We start from the raw sequence: 17,122 nt of genomic DNA, 5'->3' as shown, positions 1-17,122 counted from the left end.
CAGGCAGGCAGGCAGGCAGGCAGGCAGGCAGGCAGGCAGGCAGGCAGGCAGGCAGGCAGGCAGGCAGGCAGGCAGGCAGGCAGGCAGGCAGGCAGGCAGGCAGGCAGGCAGGCAGGCAGGCAGGCAGGCAGGCAGGCAGGCAGGCAGGCAGGCAGGCAGGCAGGCAGGCAGGCAGGCAGGCAGGCAGGCAGGCAGGCAGGCAGGCAGGCAGGCAGGCAGGCAGGCAGGCAGGCAGGCAGGCAGGCAGGCAGGCAGGCAGGCAGGCAGGCAGGCAGGCAGGCAGGCAGGCAGGCAGGCAGGCAGGCAGGCAGGCAGGCAGGCAGGCAGGCAGGCAGGCAGGCAGGCAGGCAGGCAGGCAGGCAGGCAGGCAGGCAGGGCAGGCAGGCAGGCAGGCAGGCAGGCAGGCAGGCAGGCAGGCAGGCAGGCAGGCAGGCAGGCAGGCAGGCAGGCAGGCAGGCAGGCAGGCAGGCAGGCAGGCAGGCAGGCAGGCAGGCAGGCAGGCAGGCAGGCAGGCAGGCAGGCAGGCAGGCAGGCAGGCAGGCAGGCAGGCAGGCAGGCAGGCAGGCAGGCAGGCAGGCAGGCAGGCAGGCAGGCAGGCAGGCAGGCAGGCAGGCAGGCAGGCAGGCAGGCAGGCAGGCAGGCAGGCAGGCAGGCAGGCAGGCAGGCAGGCAGGCAGGCAGCAGGCAGGCAGGCAGGCAGGCAGGCAGGCAGGCAGGCAGGCAGGCAGGCAGGCAGGCAGGCAGGCAGGCAGGCAGGCAGGCAGGCAGGCAGGCAGGCAGGCAGGCAGGCAGGCAGGCAGGCAGGCAGGCAGCAAGCAAGCAAGCAAGCAAGCAAATAAATAAATAAATAAATAAATAAATCGAAAGTACTAAATTAAAATGGATCAAACGTCATATGAAATCAGCGTATGAAAGCCTAATCTGATCATGTTCTGCAAATGATAATAACACACTGAATTATGATTATGAAAGGGAAATATTGTATTAGAGAAATCTATGTCTTTATTAATTTAATAAAAAAATTATTAAAAAAACAAAATGATTTGACTATACAATTTACGATCAAGTTCTAACTTAAAGCTATCTTGTGCTACTGGATATTGTCGAGTCAGAATGTGTTCCGATAAAATTGCTGTTCTCACTGTTATTGATATTTTCACTCGTATTTCTGATTGCATAACATAAACTTGCTACACTCATTGTCCTGATGTCAATAATATTGTTGTAAACATTTCCTTTTGCCCGAAAAGATCCCGGTCTAAAATCTCGAATACAAAACATATGCAAAGACCTACTTGAATATCATAACAGAAATCAACCATTAACATGTTTTTCTAAATACAATTTATTTTCTAACCGTTCGTTTACTTATTGACTTTAATAATTTCTAAAAGAAATATTTTTAGATATGCTCGACTTTAAGACGATGACTCAACTGATTTCTTTAACTTTGTATCCCATCATTTAATTTATATACTAGTATTGAAACAAACTGTTTATCAAAGACCGAAATTGTTTCTATCCTATTTTTTTACCGTCTTTATCTTTTAAATCGAAAAATTAAGTTTTATATTTACGATATGTTTATTATTTAGTTCAGTTTCAAGACATTTGGCTAGTGTGCTTCATCGGACTGGTTTTGAAAAGCTACGTACTGTACGTAGTACTTAGTAATATCAATTCATTGTCAATGTATTACCTGACGTTAGCCTCTCTTTCTTGAAGGAACAGGAAGCATGCATTGTCCAAAAATTGTGCCTGTGTATTCAATTATTATTTCTTTCACTGTGGCAACTGTTCACTGTCTGTTTTCTTTTCACATCACTAAAAACATCCGAGTAATCTATTCAGTCTCTTAGACTATGTAGGTAAATGATGAACGTGTACTTCTTCGGTCTTTCAAATAAAAGCCAGCTAGGATACCAATGCAGCCTTAAACGATCTGCAAACTTTATGTGTAAACGATAATGCACACTGCTAAAACTGGTAAAATTACTTATTAGCACCATCAAATCAATTTGAGAACAGTAGACCGTACATGGACGCGGATGTTCTCTAGTGACAGATGCTAATAGCAAGCCTCTATGGACTATATATAAGTTATTGTTCCTGGAAAGAAGGAGTTAGCATATATTTGATTTAAGATGCATTCAACAGTTCCTTATTTGGTACGAGTACTAAAATACACTGGAAAGATAAAGCATTGCGAGCTTTGCTTCCTGTCTGTGCTGCACGGGGGGTAACATATTATGGTTTAATTAATATTAATGCGAATTAACATAGTCTAGCCAGCTATATCAAACTTTCCAGGTGCAGAATTTCATGTTTCTTTCTTTCAAATCCAGGGTCTGGTTACATTTTGATACCATGTTCTGAGTGTTTCGTCCCAGGATAGATTGTGTGTGATGGTTACACCTAAGTATATTTGCTGTTGTTTACCGACTATAGTCGGGTCTTTCGTGGAATTGGAACTTTAAACAAGTGATTTTCTTTTTATTTGTGATGTGTTTCTCATAACACTTGGAGGCGTCGAAGTCGATACGCTTTGTTTTCTTCCACTTTTCTAGGAGATTCACTATTCAAGTCTCTCTGTACTACATGCTTCACATTCCTAACGGACTTGTATACAGTATAGTATGAGCTATACGATGAACAACCTAGCATGCTATCTATGCCTGAAACCATTCCTGGGGAACATTAGCCAGTTCAATTCTAGCTTTCAAAGACAACTTGTTGCTTTCTATTATGAAGAAAGTGTTTATTAATAAGTTATAAGTTTTTAATTTTGCCGTTTTGGGCATTCTGTAGCTCTACAGTACTGTACTGTTCCGGTTTTCTCTGTACATACATAAATTAGTAGGTCTAATAATTAATAAGAAATACATAATATATAAGACTTATAATAATCAAGTTATATAATGAATAAGTAAAAATATAATACAAATGTTTATGTAGAATTCTCAAGTGTTTTCATTTTCTTTTTGGTGAAAAAGAATCTTGGAGGTAGTTTTGTTATAGAGTCAATATGGCCGACTTATAAGATAATATTTTGTTGTTTTACTCTGCTAGATCATTAGGAAGCCTGGCTTTGCCATATTAATGCAGCCATGCCACCGACTGTACAATCAGCATCCAAGGAAAGGGAACGAAAACGAGGTGGAGAAAAGAGGTAACTAAAATTACAGAAATGTCATATTATTTCGCGATGTGGATAAAAAAATTGTTTCGACTTGGGAAAACGAAAGTTGTATTACTCCTAAGGGATTCTCTTCAGCAATGTCTAAAATTTAACATTAATTTCCAATATCACTCCATTCTAAAACCCAGACGGAACTTAGATTATTTCAACATAGTATGGCCCTAAGAATTTTCACAGTGCTAATTTGATAGGATGGTTCCCTACTAAACACTGCTAAGGAGCAACAAAGGACTGCTAAGGAGGCACAAATGACCTTAAAATACCTCCTAGGGCATTCTTATAATATATGGTAGTAGGACCCATGGTAGGGTACTATTGTTCTTATTATTTCCAGCAAATTGTACAAATAAACTGATAAAAAGAACTTGTATTTAGTATTAACTATTTTAATATGAAATTAGGCAAGGCCTATGAACGGGGAAGTCGTTAAAAATTCCTTTCATTCTTTCCGTTTTAAAGGTGTTATTCGGTATAACATGCACCGCTTCCGTTTTCACTCGGAACACTCAACGATTATCATTTATCCGAAAAGTTGAGATTTGTTCCGTTATCAGAATACCCCGTCTATTATCATTGAGTGACATTGTAAATGGCGGCGCCCGACTAGAACTGACACTGAAAATTTCATTGATATTAGGTATAGAATTCTATATATTTTATAATTGTTTTTTATTTGATTTTCTTTTAAATATTCACGTGTAGTCTATAGCCGGGCAAGCCATCGCGGGCCCGGTCTTTGACTTCCCCGTATTAAATAATTTTGGGTTTGACTGTCACAACTTGACTTTAAAATATACATGTCATACATGGAATAACTCAATGTTTTAAAGTAAAAACGTCTATGGTCATTCAGCCATGTTTTGAATGGGAGCTTAAACGGAGAGCACTATGGTACCGTGGTATGTTAATTGATGCCCCTTTTTGGCTTCAGTATAATTTTTTTTCAACAGAATATGACGTCACTACAGTTTCAGCAGACGACCTTTACTTGTCAGAACATGAAATTATCAGTTTAACTGGTAAAAATGGGGTACAATCAGTCATTGAATTTACTGGCCCGAATTCCAGTTTTGAATTTATTCAACTATATATTTAACTAAATTTTCTTAAAATTTACACTGGGCTGAACTAATTTACACTGGCCATTGGCCATCAGGCCAGTGCTAAATTCGTTGACTGGGTACAATAAAGAAGTATTTTCAACACACATGGGCAGCTTTGGATTTTCCTATCATTGACAGAAATTTAATTGAAATGAAAATATTTCTAACAATTTCTATCCAAATTCAAAAAAGCAGCATTACACTTTCACTTTAATGGTGGAAACAGTATTTGGTGGCGTTCAGTGTGTAAAGAGCAACATTTTCTGATTACAACGGAATGGGCAAGGATGTGGTACCCGCAGGGAGAACAGCAAATAAGTAATGGTATTGACTCTAAGACAGGGACTAATTTAGGACATGACATGTGATGATATATTATGTGGTTGTGAATGATAAATTAGTTCCCTGTCAGCTTTTTTAAGCAGTCACCCCATGATCTCATGACAAGTTTATTTATGAAATATTTATACTATTCAAAATATAGGTGGGTGACAATTAAACAAATAGACTAAAATTATGAAAATCTGGGGGTCAGACTCAGCTTTAACTTTATTGTTGATAGAAATTTTAGAATAGGATTTTCATTTTGATGGATCTTACGTTTCTTTATCTTACATTTCTGACATGTTTCTCTAAAAGAAGTACTGACTGTATATATTGTTAGATTTTGATAAAGTGTTTTTATTAACCTATTTTTGTAGGTCTGAGCTTGTTTGTTCAGTAAAATACAACAACACACTTCCAGATATACCCTTTGATCCAAAGTTTATCACATATCCATTTGACTCAACCAGGTAAGTTAAAAGTTATCAAATTATTCTTCCATTTTATTATTTCCATAGTAAAATTTCGTAAACTAACAGTGAACAAATTTTTTATCTAAACCAGAAATGGTAATTCAGCAAGGTATAAGTTAGAATATCTAATCAAATATGTAATTTCCGATTACTTTGTTAGTTGTTTAAACACATTTGACTGATATAATGTAATGAATAAATAGGAAGGTCACCATTTTACCTAATTAAAAGTTTACTATAATAGATGCTTTTCACACAACAATAATTTAACATGCGTGCAAGTTTTCAGGCATATGCCTGAAGCTCAGATTTTTGTTACAAATTTCATCATGTTTTACTGTTAGATTATGTAGGAAAATGACTATGAATTACAGTTTTCAGGTTTTTCCAAATTTTCAACTTGCACCCATTTAATTACCTCCCATAGTTTTCATTTTAATGGTCAATCTCAATATACAATAAAATAATACAATATTGTAAGCCTTAGGTAAGACATAAATCTCTCATAATTTTATCATCTATATGAAAACTGATTCTTTTTACATACTGGTGCTAAAATAATATTTTCCTTGATATGTACAATATAATTTTATAATTCATCTAAATCATCTGTTTTATAATGATTTTTTAATACTTTGTCAGTTGTATTATTATAGAATATTGAGCCCTTAAATGTCTGCCACTTTTGGCAAGGGAGGTAAATATTGTAAAAATCAGAAACTATCTATACATGTAGTTCAACACATCATGCGTTATGCAAGTAGTGTTAATATTTATAAATAAATATGATAGTTATTAATGCATTCTCAATTCAGGTTTATTCAGTACAATCCCACATCTCTGGAGAAATCGTTCAAGTATGATTTGTTAACAGAACATGACCTGGGTGTCACTATAGATCTAATCAACCCTGAAACATACAAGATCAACCCAAATGGTAAGTTTATTTATAGCTCTAATAATTCAGGGGTGGCCAAATCAACCTGTATTGCCCAGGTTGTTCCATAGCTTTTAAAAACCAATGAAAATTTTCCAGAATTTATGTTATAAATATCATATGAACAAGTAAAAATATGTTTTTGATAAAACAGACAAGTAAGTAAAAATCAGATTTTGCCGGCCCTGGTCTATCTGACATTAAAAGACCATTGTATTATGTCTACAAATCAGAACTGACATAAAGCAATACAGAAGGTTACTTACAAATGTATTTTTTCAAAGTGCTTACTAATACTTGTGTTTATTTTACCTGAAGAATTTTCTTTCATAAAAAGTGCCACATAACAATTATAAGTGAGACTTGAACCAAAAAGTGTTTTAAAATCATTATAAAAGTTAGGTTAAAGTTGTATATGAAGGTTAAAATAATTGTATAAGAATAGAAATAGTTTATTATTTTAGACATTGTAGACATGAATAAGAATTGAAATAGTTAATTATTTTAGACATTGTACATGTACATATTTATATATGTGTTATTATATATGTACATGTATATTGCTTACGTGTACTGGTTATTAAAATGTCTACAAACTTATGCTTTGAACAGCTGTTAATAACTTATTTCCTCGAAATAGGTTTTTCATAATTAACAGATTGGCGATCCATATCATCAGTTGAAATGCTGTTAAAATCGGTTGTATTTTTCAGCCTGTAGATTAAAATGCCCCCTTGACCAAATTGATTGCTTTTGTTGGCACATCTGTTGCCCTAGATGAAAATAAAAACCCTGACTTGTATTGTTTTGATAGAAATGTTTATATATTTAAAGCTTACCTTGAGCCTGAAGATGAAAGACTCCTGGATGAGGACTCCACTTCATTTGGAGATCAGAAAAGGTAAGACCAGTCCTCGAAATTATAAAACATTTTTCTAAGTTGTGTCTCAAAGCTCAGGGATTTCATTGGTCAGTGTACATTCTGTGACAGTTTCTGACCAATCAAATACCTGAGATCTGAGTTTGAGCTTAAAGAATTTCTTTTCAGACCCTGGATTTATCAGTGTTTTTTTCCACATCTTTTTTGAAACATGTCTTTTTACTTACCAGTTGAAAAAATTTTCAGTTGGGAAATTTGTTAAATTGACAAAAATAAATGAGTGTCAACAGCAGCCATATTGGGAATTTTGAGTAATCATTGATAACATTCTTAGAAAAAAAGGAATCTTCGTCAATTGGGAATGGGGCTTAACCTGTTTAATGAAAATAAAAATAAAGGAAAGCACTTTTTCTTATAATGTCTGTGTTAGGTACATGTATGTGGGACAATCACTGTTAACTGTGTTTTATTTCTATGCCTTTGTTTTAAAGTTTATTTGTTCTGCTGATTTGATTCCTTTCTTTTTTGTTGGAAAAAGTATGCAAAGAGCATTTTGTAAAATTATCATTATTGATGGGTAATATTTCTTTGCCCCATATCGGTATAACCTAAATACATGTGTGGTGAGTCATGTTCTTTAGAGACTTCTAACCCAATCATAGTAATATAAAAATATCTGATTGAACTCTATGGCTGGAACCTAGATCACTATAGTTATGATGGTAAACTGAATATAAATAATGACTGTTTATTTTCCTTTATCAGATCTAGACATAATAAAATGAATGTATCATGGTTGAGGAAAACCGAGTACATTTCTACAGAGTACAACAGATTTACACAGAAAGCAGACAAATCAGAAACCAAGTTAGTATTTCATAAGCATCTTAAAATTTTTATAAAAGCAAATTAAGAACTTGATTTACAGGGCCTTTTTTCACAGGCTGAGGAAGCTTCCCCTTTTTTTGGGGAAAAATAATATGGTTTTTTTTAAAGGGGGGAGAAAAAAATTTGTCAATTCAATTCAATTTTTGGAAAAAACTGCATAATTTTAAAGAATTTGTTTTTGGGGAAGCTGCCCTTAAATGGCCCTTGCTATAGAAGGAAAAAAGCCCTGACAGTGACTTAAGAATTATGTTGTTCATGGAAATTTATATTTCTATTGTTTTTGTCTTAAATCCTTAATACAAGAAGTGATAGTCATTAAAACAAAACAAGTACTCGATTTGCAGTGACCAAATGTACAGATCCCAGCCTGTCTGTTCCAGGAATTTTCAAAAATAGTATTTAATGTTAAATACATTTAAAATATGGTGATCACAGAAGCTTTACCAGTCCATTTATGGAAGAAAATTCCCTCCTCAAATTTTTCTTTTTTCTTTAATGAAGTTTACTGTTTAAAGAGATAACTCTTGACAAGATATAGCTGAGACATTGTAAGATTTTATTTTCTTTGCATTTAAGCATAAAATAAATTTTATTTTGGATATTGTATTGTCACTAATTGGAGTATATTTACAGGGTTGGGTACAATATAAAGAAAGGTATCACAGAAGATTTTTTCTACAAAGATAAAGACAGTCAGATTGCAGCTATAGAGAAAACATTCGATAAAACAAAAGAACCAGTAAGTAACATGCATAGTGATATTCTTTTAATGGTATTGTCTGAATTATTTATACATTTGAATGTTAAAGCTGCATGACACCAGATGAGCGGAAATATAATTCAAGAAAATCAAACTTGAGAAAAATGTACTAATAATTTAAGAAAGGTAAAAAGATTCAAGTAATAATTTACAAGTTATAAGCTATGAATAACTGGATTGTAAGTGCTGTTTGCAATGTGTAAATTACTTCCTTTGTTTACTTCACAAAATTTTACTTTTAAACACATCTTGAAAATTGGCATGAAAACTGGCATGAATCTGGAAGCATGCTGCTTTAATGGCAATTCTGACTTTCTTGTGACACCAGTATACACATTCATGCAGTTAGCCAGACTCTATATTGTTAGCTACTTCATTTGAATATCAATATGCACCTGGAAATGGTGTACGGACATAATCCCCTTCGGACAAAATCCCCTTCATGTATTTTTGCATATCTGGACATAATCCCCTCCATGGGTGGACATAATCCCCTTCATGTGTGAAATTTTGAAGTGGACAAAACCCCCTTCATAAAATTGCTACCTAGGACAAAATCCCTCTCGGTGAAATTTTCGGTTTATTAAGTAGGTATGAGAGCTTAATGTATAAAAAAGTAGAAAATATTTCAGCAGAAAAGCACATTCAATTAGCACATTTTAATCACATTAAAATAACTTAAAATTGCTTTGTTAAAGCATTCATAACAATCAATTAAGTAGTGCAGTGATCTTGGTTTGATTAAATTATCACATTTTCATCAATAGAAATTGTTACAATTGATAGTATATATCAATTAGAATTATCAACTTATACAATCAATGAAACAATTATTGGCTAATAAAAATGTTTTTCATACTAATCAATTTAAAACAATTAAAGAAATTGCCTAATCAAATATGTGTTATGCAGTTGATAATTAACCATAATTTTAATGAAAACTTCTAAACTAAATAACTATTGATACATAATTTTAAATAAAAAAACAAAAGTTCATTATTCATCAATTTTTAGGGAGTATAATTATAATTATTCATCAATTTTTAGCTCGACTTTTCTATGAAAAGGGGAGCTATCCTACTCGCCCCGGCGTCGGCGTTAGCGTTAGCGTTGGCGTCACACCTTGGTTAAGTTTTTCGTACCACCCCACTTTATTTCAGAAGTATTACAAGTATGGCTTTGAAACTTACCATACTTGTTCACCATCATAACCTCCATCTACAGACAAGAGTACATAACTCTGTCAAGGTTTTTGACAGAATTATGGCCCTTTTTTGACTTAGAAAGTGTATTGAGCTTGGTTAAGTTTTTTGTACCACCTCACTTTATTTCAAAACCATTGGAGGTATTGCTTTGAAATTGACCATACTTGTTTACCATCACGACCTTCATCAACAGACAAGAGGACATAACTCTGTCAAGGTTTTTGACAGAATTATGCCCCTTTTTGACTTAGAAAATACATTGAATATGGGTAAAATCCACTTATTGCCTTAACCCTTTGAGATATTGCTTTGAAACTTTTAATGCTATTTCACATCATTACCCCCATCTGTACGCAAGAGAAGGTAACTCTGTCAAGGATTTGTTTTAAAAATTAAGGCCTTTTATCGACTTAGAATCTTGGTTAAGTTTTTAGTACCAGTCCACTTTTTGACTGAACTGTTTGAGATATTAATTTGAAAGTTGGAATACTTGTTTACAATCATGATTCCCAAACATGTCCAGGAGAAGGTAATTCTGTCAAAGATTTTATTTGAATTATGGCCCTTAACTGTCAATGTTTTGTATTATAGGCAAGCACTAAAAAACTTAAAAAATCTAAAAAAATTCATTCCTATCCACTTGTTCACTTTACCATAAATTATGTCATATAAACATTGCTGTAATATTCAAGGGTATCAAACAACTAGTTATTTTTCTCTTTTTGTACTTGAAATTAAAATCAGTAGTATATGCATATTTCACATTTTATCTCGCCTATTACTGCAAAAACTTTTTTTATTGGCAAGCAATAAAAAAGTCGAGCGCGCTGTCTTACGGACAGCTCTTGTTATGGAGCATAATAATACATTAGAAACCTATGAAACAAGGGGATTTTGTCCGGGTAGTGAAGGGGATTTTGTCCAGCCTTGCAAAAACATGAAGGGGATTATGTCCACCCATGAAGGGGATTTTGTCCGGGTAGGCGAAGGCGATTTTGTCCGAAGGGGATTATGTCTGACATTCCCTGGAAATAAGTTAAGCAGACCGTGGAAATTTTAAATTGGTTGTGATTGAAAGCACTGTCATGAGATGACGACTTAAATTGAGCAAAAAAAATAGTAATTTGATAAATAGCTATAACCAACTTAGTAATCATGAACAAGTAAATTTATGAGTTTAGTTTATGCTTATCCAAATTATTGAAGCATGAGCAAATATGTTGTTTTTTACAAAAGATATAAGTGGCTTCAACCCTTCTCCTCACACCTGGCATTTTGCCTCAATTTTGACATGACCACAACTGTAATTTTCAATTTTATTTGGGCAATGGTACGAACCACCTGTAGTCAACTTGCAACAACTTGAACAAGCTCTGCACCAAGAATTGCAAAATTTACCTCAAAATTGCATTAGACGCCTTACTGGTAGTATGAGGAGAAGGGTTGAGGCTTTCATCCAGGCACGTGGCTGTTACACATGTTTTTAAAAATTTGGTTACATAATGTCATTTTTGTTCACGTAATCGTCAACATTTACCAAAAATATCCACCAGTAAATGTTTTGTAAACACTCCAACATCAAACTTATAACACTTGAAATGATTGAAAAGAAATGTCCCTTTTCATGTGAATAATTTTTATCTTTTATACAGATCACAAAACATTACAGCAAGCCAGGTGTGGAACCTGTAGAGGTGCTGCCATTTTATCCTGACTTTGAGGTATGTAGTTTAGATAAGACAGCATGTAAAAAACATTCTCGTTTTCTGCCTTAGAAATCATGGTTTAACAGTGTACCTAAAAAAAGGGAGGTAATGCAGTTGGTTAGCATTGAAAATATATGAATGTTGAAAGATGAATATTGCATTTATCAACAACAAGAAAGCATTGCGAATAAATACCGGTACTGCGCTGTTTATAAAATAAAATAAATATGTATTTATTTTAAAGGGCAGGATGGTTAATGTTGCTAACATTAGATCTCTTGTCTCTCAATATTGAGGGTTGCAGGGAATAGGAATTCTTTGATAGGGCGAAGCAGCCAATTAGCTAAAGATTGGTTGTTGATACTTCTACTTGTTGATGTCCACTTGTGGCTGAAATATAATGAGTTTTTTTTCTCTTCACCAATAAAACATAAACTTGCAAAACAACATGTACAATTTTGGTGTGACTTTAAGCTCTACCAATCATAGTTAATGCAGCTGTTGTGTTAAAATATGAAAGTTTGTTTATTTACAGTTATGGAAACATCCATTTGCCCAAGTAATATTTGATTCAGACCCAGCACCTAAAGGAAGGTCTGGTCCTGCACTTATGGAGGAAATGTCTCAAGCTATGATCAGGTTTGTTTAGTTAATATATTGTGATGTAATTTAACCTGTAGAGGACTAAATTGTGTCTAATATTATACATTATGAAAACGAAATCGTCACTTAAGTGCAGTAACGGAATAAGTCCATCTAAATTAAAAAGGAGTTGATCAGTTATTGCACTAAGGTGACACAATATGATTAAATGAATATTTGGATTCTCATAATTTAAGAAAAGAGTAATTTAATGTTTTTTATTAGTCAGATATATACTGAGAGGTATTCATGATGTAAGAACTATTTATAGGATGTAAATAAGTTGATAACTAGTTTAGTACCTAATAAGAGTATTTTAGATTTGATCTATGAAAGAAAATTTTATGGACAAGTTGAGAAGTTATCTGCCCTTAGATTGCTTATCTATCAGGACTTTTGGCTAGAAAACTGCAAGGATTGTTGAATTCTTACTTGTCCCGCAAATGATCTAATAAGTTTACTGTAAGATTGTAGTTCTAACCAAGTGCTTTTATTTACTATTGCTTGAAATAATACTATATAAGTTGGTATTTCCACGTGTTTAAAAGTTTGTGAATTTGAAATTCCAGACATTTTGCATAGAATTAAATTACAGGTTGATTGATATTTACACTAATGGAAATTTAAGCAATTTTTCGTCAATTCGCTAGCTTAACCGCTTACACAGTATGTAAAGGGGGGATGTGGTTGAAGTTGTCTCCCTTCACCATTAAAGCTAACAAATTGCCAGGTGTTTTTGTTATCTAGCCTAAATAGAGATTGATATAAGATTGTTATAGCATTTGTGATTCTTGACAAAATTTTTAACATATTAAAACAGAGGAGCTGTAGATGAGAGTGGTGAGCATTTTGTGGCCTACTTCTTGCCAACTGGAGAAACACTGTCTAAGAGAAAGAGGGACGAGGAGGAACAAGAAGATTTTGTTGAAGATGAAGAGTAAGTTTATTATGACATGTTATGTTTTTATTTTGTATGTTAAAGGTCATAGTGTCTTAAAGCTGATACAGTTACAGTATGGTACAGTCTTTGCAAAAATTACAGTATAAGACAGGTTAGTTTTAAGACCCATAATAACTCTACCTTGGATTTAATAGAATTTCACCTGATTTTTATTTTTTTTGAAAAATGATCAAATTTAATTTCGTCCATGGTTCCAGGCTTGTATTTTTGAAAAAAATATTAGCTATAAGATATAAGCTATATATCTGATGCCTGTACTTTACAATTTATTTGTTATTTTTAAGAAAGAGTAACTTCAAAATACCAGTATAAAAAATGTGTCTTAATTTTTCTTTAAGAGTGTATGGCATATGCACAAAATAAAAATAAAAAAAAAATTTTTTCTTAAAATAGCAGCATGATATTTTGTTCCAGAACATCTTATTCTGTTTATGTACATATTTCATGTGAAGTTATATTTGATGAAATATTTTATAAAAATTTAAACACAGCAAAATTATGTTGTTTTCATAACTTTTATGGTTGTTTCTTAAAAGGTTTTATCATTGAATGTCTATCTAAGGTATTATAAGTAAGTATTGTGCTTAAACAGAATAAAATGTTTCAGAACAAAATATTCCCAAGCTTATCTTAGTAGGTTTGACTCCGATTTCATGCACACCTCACCACATGCTTTAAATAAAATGTACTTACATGTCTTTTATTGTAGGTATTCTGTAATCATTTTAATCACAATATAAGTAATAATTTTACAATCAGTTAACAGAACATATGTAGCTTTATACACTTTAAATAACATAGACATTCTATGTTACAAGTCTTTCGAGAATGTACCATAACATTATAGAAATAACACTATTTAACCATTTATAATTAAAAAAAATATATATATAAAGATTTTCATCTTTTACACACAATTTTGTTTCTATTTTTTTATAGGTATGATTACACATTAGCCAGGGAGTATAACTGGAATGTCAAGAATAAATTGTCCAGAGGATATGAGGAGACCTACTTTATGGTGTTTAGAGAGGACGGGTGTTTCTACAACGATCTTGAAACAAGGTGATTATTGATTATTTGATTACTTTAAAAGCACTCCTCTCAGGTTTTTTAACATGACAGGACAGGAAATAATTTTTCGAGATTAACGTTCATTCGCTCACTCCGTTTTTCCAGAATAATTATTTTTAATTGAAAAGTGTTGCAAGGCTCAGTTATATATACAGTCAACCCTTTACGTAGGTGCATATAACCTATCAAAAATCTTTATAACTAGTAATATAAACATCATAATTATCCAGTAAATAGAAACATTACAAACATGCAGTATTATAAAATATGGTTAATTTAATTTTGACTTGATATACACATAATTATCTATGTTGTGCAATAATAATGATTATTTTCATTATTTGATGATTTTTTCACTGTTAAAATGGTTTGATATTGTAGGGTACGGCTAAGTAAGAGAAGAAAAACAGCTGGATCTACTGTAGCAAAGTCTAGACTGTGTGTTAAACATAGAACTCTCAATGAGAAGGAGTTACGTGCACAGGTATGTTCAATGGATCTGTTGTGAATGCTTTAAGATAAATTTAACAGGATTTAACAGCAACAGTGGTTCTGTTCATGATTAATGGACCTTAAGTTATAATTACTAATATTTCAATTTATCCAGTAAAGTTTCCCTTTATATTTATAGACTTTAAAGGGTTATAAATATATATCCCAAGTTTCCCGTAAGTAATTTTTATGATTTGCCATTACTTAATATTCAAGTATCCCTAAAATCCATTTTCATTTATGGGCCTTAGGTTTAATTACTAATAAATTTAAGTTCCAGTAAAGTCCATTTATCATTTATAGACCTTAGGTTATAACTACTAATATCCCAAGTTATCCAGTAAAGTCAATTTATGATTTATGGACCTTAGGTTATAATTACTAATATTCCAAGTTATCCAGTAAAGTCAATTTATCGTTATTCCCTATCATTACCATTATATTGTATACCCAATTTTTTTGAAGATATGTAATGAAATGAATGTAACTTTTGCCATGTAAATATTGGATTGGTTACCTGGAATTCTATATTATCTGTAGGATCTACGCATGATGATGCTGGAACCAGCTCAGGACGAGGAGGAAGAAGAAGAAGAAGAGGAAGAATTCTTACAAAATGCAAATAATAGTAAGTGCTCTAGTTTAATTGGTTATAACACTTTTTCTTTATACTGGTTACAAAATCATCAGAAATTGTATCAGCAATCATAGAAAAGTAACAAAAAAATAAATAATTTTTTATTTTATTTGAAAATACGTTCTTTCTTGTGATTTTATTCTTATTGCTAAATAATCTGAACTAATCCTTGCAAGGAAGTCACCATGGCCCAAGTGGTGACAGTCACTGATCATTTATCACTAATAATTGTGGTTTAAAATCCCTTGTGTTTTTCAACTGAAGGAGCTATTCAGCTTAATTAGCTTAAGGAATTTGGTAGATCCACTTAGTGCCTACATGTGTCTGAACTAGTGCAAGCAGAGCCACCTGAGCTTCTCCAGCAAAAGTGATGAAAAGTTGCCTGTTAAGTTGATAACATTACACATGTTCGATTTATTTATTACAGATGAGGAGTTCATGAGTCCAAAGAGTGATGATGAAGGACGTAGATCGAGGTCAAGGTCAAGATCTAGTTCCAGGTCAAGGTCAGGTTCAAGAGGAAGAAGTGGATCTAGAAGTCGTAGCAGGAGTGGAAGTAGAAGTAAATCACGAAGTAGAAGCAGAAGTAGAAGTCGCAGCAGAAGTGGCAGTAGGAGCAAAAGTAGGTCAAGGTCAAGATCAATGTCAAGAAGCAGAAGTCGTAGCAGAAGTGGAAGTCGTAGTGGAAGTGGTAGAAGTCGTAGTAGGAGTCGTAGTGGGAGTAGAAGTCCATCAAAATCAAGGTCACGAAGCAGAAGTGGAAGTAGAGGAAGGTCAGCAAGTAGGTCAAAATCAAGGTCAAGGTCTAGAAGTGCTAGCAGAAGTGGAAGTGAGAGTGAAGCAGAAGACAGAGGAAAGAAAGATGAAGAAGAGATCTTTGGCTCTGCTAGTGATTCAGATAGTGACTGAAGTGAATGAAGTAACTATGGTTACTGGGCTGTGCAAAAAGTTTTGGAATACTTTAAAATATCATGAATGACTGAGATGTTGATTCTCATGCCTCCTAATGACTGCAGAAAATGTTAACTTTGCAGAAACATTCAATTTTAGAACTCCTGAAAATGAAGTCAGAAAGATTGCACTTCTCTATGCTGTTTGAATTTCTCTGATTGGATATTTTAAAATCTTGATTCCAAAGTGATGTTGTACATTATACTTGTATCTATATATTTGTTTGGATGAAGTACCAATAAGTTACCTGTACTTTCAATATAAATTCTGAAAGACATACTGACAAATAAAAGATGTTGATATTAGATTAAGTTGCATTTTATTTACAAATATACGTGTATAAGTAAATGATTAAATACGAATGTGTTTCATTTGTCATTTCAATAGTATGGATATACCTATACTTTCATAAAGAATACTTTATTGATTTGAAAACTAATCAAGTCTTAAACTCATTTGCAACAATAAAATTGAAATATGTTGAACTTTTAAAGAACTTGTATTTTTTTATATTTTGATGCTGAATAATCTCACCAATTCAGAAATAAACAATTAAATTGATGTTTTTTTGTTTTTGTTTTACTTGGATAAGACGTTCAATAAATATATTACTTTTAACCTACTTGAACCTTTACTACCAATGTAGACCCAGACCAGCCAGCATGGATATATCAATGCATTTAGACCAGTCTGTATACTGTTTGTAGCTCAATTTTTGTATATTGATATTGAACTCCCTTAAACATTGAATAGACTGTTTCAAAGTCAAAGCTTAGCAAATCGGTCTACGAATTCAGCAGGTAAAGGGTGATTCCAAAATATCGGAGGTGGCACAAAGAAGATCCTGAAATTGGCGTTCATCTCTAGTAAGAATCGGTGTACGAAAAATGC

At 33.8% G+C, this 17,122-nt stretch overlaps 1 protein-coding gene across 1 annotated transcript; it reads left to right on the top strand.

Annotated features, from left to right (window-relative positions):
• The first annotated feature begins 3,000 nt into the window (after nucleotides 1-3,000).
• On the top strand, nucleotides 3,001-16,792 carry LOC132743446 (RNA polymerase II-associated factor 1 homolog). The gene is made up of 13 exons (XM_060731967.1): nucleotides 3,001-3,168; nucleotides 5,003-5,095; nucleotides 5,914-6,035; nucleotides 6,870-6,936; nucleotides 7,681-7,782; nucleotides 8,437-8,542; nucleotides 11,421-11,489; nucleotides 12,010-12,113; nucleotides 12,937-13,053; nucleotides 14,017-14,142; nucleotides 14,533-14,635; nucleotides 15,184-15,271; nucleotides 15,708-16,792. The coding sequence occupies exons 1-13, from the start codon at nucleotides 3,107-3,109 to the stop codon at nucleotides 16,187-16,189; spliced, it is 1,641 nt and encodes a 546-aa protein (XP_060587950.1). The 5' UTR covers nucleotides 3,001-3,106; the 3' UTR covers nucleotides 16,190-16,792.
• Nucleotides 16,793-17,122: the final 330 nt, after the last annotated feature.

This window comes from Ruditapes philippinarum, unplaced genomic scaffold, assembly GCF_026571515.1.
Source record: "Ruditapes philippinarum isolate M1 unplaced genomic scaffold, ASM2657151v2 ctg5053_1_1_1_1, whole genome shotgun sequence".
In the NCBI taxonomy this organism is placed as follows: domain Eukaryota; kingdom Metazoa; phylum Mollusca; class Bivalvia; order Venerida; family Veneridae; genus Ruditapes; species Ruditapes philippinarum.
This window is presented reverse-complemented; position numbering and strand designations above follow the sequence as displayed.

What these genes read in the sequence shown, in the direction of transcription:
- LOC132743446 (XM_060731967.1), top strand. Translation starts at nt 3,107, where the DNA reads ATGCCACCGACTGTACAATCAGCATCCAAGGAAAGGGAACGAAAACGA. An exon ending in TACAACGATCTTGAAACAAG is followed by an intron (nt 14,143 to 14,532) that starts GTGATTATTGAT and finishes TTGATATTGTAG; the next exon opens with GGTACGGCTAAGTAAGAGAA. An exon ending in AGAAGGAGTTACGTGCACAG is followed by an intron (nt 14,636 to 15,183) that starts GTATGTTCAATG and finishes TATTATCTGTAG; the next exon opens with GATCTACGCATGATGATGCT.